The 4,657-nt window shown below is 35.8% G+C and overlaps 1 protein-coding gene across 10 annotated transcripts in view; it reads right to left on the reverse strand.

The window, feature by feature from the left end:
- Positions 1-4,657, reverse strand: part of LOC106869641 (gonadotropin-releasing hormone II receptor) — a 575,980-nt gene that overhangs the window by 5,926 nt on the left and 565,397 nt on the right. For 9 of the 10 annotated variants that reach the window (XM_052971649.1, XM_052971648.1, XM_014915458.2 and 6 more), the window contains one exon: positions 7-2,405. In XM_052971649.1, the coding sequence (XP_052827609.1) occupies positions 556-1,974 (1,419 nt within the window). In that variant the 5' untranslated portion in view covers positions 1,975-2,405 and the 3' untranslated portion in view covers positions 7-555. Of the gene's footprint in view, positions 1-6; positions 2,406-4,657 lie in introns of those variants that run through there. The other variant, XR_001409422.2, reaches the window with a different exon arrangement.

Consider the following 4,657-nt stretch of genomic DNA (forward strand, 5'->3'; position numbering starts at 1 on the left):
ACACACACACACACACACACACACACACACACACACACACACACACACACACACATATATATACATATATACATATGCATTTATACATATGCTTAGCTAATGCTTATCTATATCTTGACACGCTCAAGTACATTTCTCTGAGCTTTTACTACGTACGAAAAACGTGGTATTTCATTTTCTTAGCATGCAGATTACAGACGAGTACGTACCAAGTATTTGCAACACTATATACATACATACACACATTCATACGTACATATATGCATATATATACATGTACGTATATCTATGCATACATATGTCAGTATATAAGTATATTCTATACGTATATATTAATGGATACACTCACACACATATATATGCGCATATACATACACACGCATACATATTTCATGCTATATACATATGCTTATACATGCATGTATGTGGGGTCTCTAAGCATTAACATAGAATGATATTTACATATATAGACTGATGAGTTTGATGTGAACACATTTGAGATATCTCTTTCAAGATCGCTTCACTTGTTTCTTTTGAAATATTTCAATATATATTTTATACTTTTGTGGTTTCACATTCGGTACTTGGCTGCAAATCCTCTTCCAGAGTATTTTCTTCGCCGTGTTTACTATCCGTTGGATGAGTTGTTTCTTTGGGAGTAAACCTTACCCGTAATCTGTACCCGTTCGTGTTTTCTTCTGTAATAATGGAACTCTGGTTTCGTTGTCTGTCACCTGTTGGAGTTGGTACGTTGTTAGTCTGATTAACAAGATGATATTCTCGTCCGCTTCGCACAGAACTTCGAGAGCTTTTGAAATCCTCAGCGACTGATACACACTCTGTCGGCAGCACAGTGCGTAAACTTTGATTCCTGTTCAGTCTTGGTATCTTGTGAGGGCAGAAGACCTCCATGAGTCCTCTCTTCAGCTTAATATTGAAAAAACCGTAAACCAAAGGATTCAACCCACTCTGTAAGAGGGCCATTGTTTCAGCGAAAGCAATCACCGTAGCTGGAATATCGTATTTGTAATTGCTGTATATTCGTATCAGATTGACAACAAAATATGGGGTCCAGCAAGCAATAAAAGTTGTTATGATACTTAAAGTCATTTTGATTGTTTTGATTTTGGCGCGTGGTATTGTACTGCGATTTGGGACACTCCTACGAAGCGTCCCTTCTCCTGCTGTGTTGACTATCTCTCGACTTGCTCGCCAAACAGCAAGCACTACATTAATATAGAAATATGAGATCAGAATGGCCGGTATGATGAGAATGTATGTTGTCAAAAAGGTAAAATAGACTTTTCTTTGCCATTCCCCAGTGTAACCATGAGTTTGGCAACCATATTTTTTCTTACCATTTGGATGTACCCCTTTGACAGTTTGTACAAAAATGAAGAGCTGTGGTACAGCGAATCCGAACGCCATAATCCAAGCTGCTGCAATCGATATTCGAGCTTGGTGAATGGTGTTTCTAAAATTTAATGGGTTGCAGATAGCCATGAAACGGTCATAACTCATGGCAGTGAGTATGAAGGTCGTACTAGCTAGAGTGACAATCTGTAGGTAAGGTAAGATCTTGCACGCAGCAGGTCCTAGGACCCACTCACCAAAGCAAACGAAGAGAATTTCTGTAGTCATGGTAGCGAAACACACAGTCAGGTCCCCAATAGCTAAATTTATAATGAAAATATTCACACGACTGTTTTTCTTCTTATATTTACTACAAGTCAGTACTATTATGATTATTGTATTTCCTATTAATGTAATGACCATGATCACAACTAGTGACGCGACACGTTGGATTACGTCTGGAGTCCAAATCTGGTCATCTAATGGTCCAATAGTGGTTCCGAACTGATTTAGTCCCGCCTCTGGACTATCAGTTATATTGGAGACGTTATAAGCAAAGATATGCTGTTCATTAGTCAAAGGTTCGACCATAATAACTTTGCGATTTCTGTCAGCTTCCATTATGTTTCCAGGATGTGGATGGACAAACAAACATATACCAGGTTGTTATGACTTGTCTTTGCTACCATTATCATTATAATTATAATTATTGTTATTATTATTATTATTATTATTATTATTATTATTATTATTATTATTATTATTATTATTACAAAGAGGATGTTTAGTCAAAGGAAAGGATCAGCTTCTACCAATTCATTTCCAAGATCAACGTCGACATTTTTGATAAGATATTTTCTTCTTAGGATTCCAGTCTTAAATTTCTAGAAAGCTCATGCATCAGGGATGAATAACAGACATTTTGTTACAGTAAACAGTCTTTGTGTTTATCTCAGGAATTATTGTTATTATTGGTTGTGTCGCTAGTTTTGCAGTGTTAGTCAGCTCCAGTAAGTATTAGCTTTCATGACCACTGGACCGACATCCAGGACCTAGCAAAATAAAATAGATGTATTAGTAGATTGTAAATATATAACAAAACAACTATAGTCAGTAAATGAAAACAGCTTTAACGCAAGTAACAAACAAGCAAACAAAAATATACAGAGAAAAAAAAAACAAAACAAAGCGAAATATATAATTTTTTATGAATTTCTTTCAGAATTACAGAGCAAACTTGTGATTGGGGAATGGAATTATAAATTTATCGATTATAGTGTATAAATGCTATTTATATATTTTAACATTCATACAAGGATGAAAGACAGATTTTCAGTTTTGAACTGGCTAGATGGGAAATAATTATTAAAGCATTTAATGTGTTGCTCTACCGTCTCAACTGTCTACAGTCTATGTATGGGTAATCTTGATGAAAAGCTAACTTAAATGTTGTTGCTTTTACGATTTTACTCAATGTTGTATATTCACACACACAATTACACCCAGAAATATATATTTTTTATTTATGCGCCCTTTTAAAGCCTAGCCGGGCTCAAGGGCTCGGTTTCCCGGTTTCAAGAAACAGGAAGAAAGAGTGAGAGAAAGTTGTGGCGAAAGAGTACAACAGGGGGTCGCACACACACGCACACACACAGCACTCACACACTCTTTCTCTCTCACACACACGTGTGTACACACTCATATACGCATCCATATTTATTCACATATACATCTTTCTCTTTCACTCTCTACCTTGCTTTATAATCATTTCTCTCTTATCTCTCCTTCTCTCAATGCTGTCTTAAGGAATGGACACACTGAACAGATGTCCACGGGCCTCACGGGTCTAGGGGCCTAAATTTGATCTGTACATGTTGTGGCTTACTGTCAATAAACAAATACTATAGGGCCTAGTGCACTGATATTCCCGGGACCCATAATGCTGTTAAGACAGTCCTGGCTTTTCTCACATACGTTCTGTAATTGTTACCCCTTTTTGTCTACGACATGTTTGTGATTGTCACAAAAACAGCTTGTGTCTTCTTCTTGCTTGCAATTAAGATGCATGGATGCATATTGTTGAATGGTTCCCAAGCAATTAATTACGTCTATTTTAATTTTTGTTTAACAAAAAATAAGAATAGTGACAACAAATGTATCCATCATAAAAAATGCAAAACAAAACAAAACAAAGTCCAAATAATGAACAACGGGAAAAAATATCTAATACATCTAAAATAATTATGAAGAGGACAACAGCAAATATGACACAAAATTCAAAATAATTAACAACGTTATTATTTTACGTTACAATGGAGTCTCATAAAATTGATGAAAATCGAAAACAAACAAACAGGCGATTTCTTAAGAAATAAAGAAGTAAAACATCCACTGAAAGTATATAAAACAAACTTTGCTCCAAGCAAAAAAAAAAAAAAAAAAAAAAAAAAGAAAAAAGAAAAAATGACGAGACACGATTGCGATTACATATCACCTCCACCCCAATCCGGTAAAAACAACCCTTCTCCAAACAAGGGTATTTCACAGAAACTAAATTGATATGCTGTGTCGGGGGAGAGTAATATTGTCTTAATACCGTATTATAAAAACGAAGTAAATTGATATTGTAAAACCAAAATCTAGAATACTGTTGTCTTCCTGTTGTATAATTACTCCACACAGAGTGGGTGTGTGGTAAGAAGTTTGCTTCCCAATCACATAGTTCCGAGTTCACTCCCACTTAGTGGCACTTCGGGTTTCTTCTTTAGTGTCTTCTACTATCACCTTGAGCTGCCCAAAAGTTTGTGAGTGGATTTGGTAGACGTAAATTGAAATAAGTCTGTCACACACACACACACATTCGCGCACACAGTTATATATATATGTTTATTTGTGTTTCTGATTACTCCAAGAGTGCTTGACAACAGGTGATGGTTTGTTTATATTCCTCGCAATTTAGCAATTCGGCATAACAGACCAATAGAATAAGTACGAGGTTTTTTTTTATTAAAAAAAAAAAAGAAGTGCTGGGCTGATTTGTCCGACTAAATCACTCCAAACGGTGCTACAGTATAGCTGCAGTCTCCAATAACAAACAAATAAAGGTTACATTATTTACATTTGACGGATATTTGTCCTCATCTTGTTTGTGTTTAACACAATGTTTCGGCTGATATACTCTCCAGCCTTCATCAGGTGTCTCGGGGAAATTTCGAACCTGGGTTCTCATTCCTAAGGTGTTTTTCAAGGTTATTATTATTATTCAGGTCACTGCTTGGAATCGAACACAGAATTTTGGGGTTTG

The sequence above is a fragment of the Octopus bimaculoides genome, chromosome 11 (assembly GCF_001194135.2).
Source record: "Octopus bimaculoides isolate UCB-OBI-ISO-001 chromosome 11, ASM119413v2, whole genome shotgun sequence".
Taxonomy (NCBI): domain Eukaryota; kingdom Metazoa; phylum Mollusca; class Cephalopoda; order Octopoda; family Octopodidae; genus Octopus; species Octopus bimaculoides.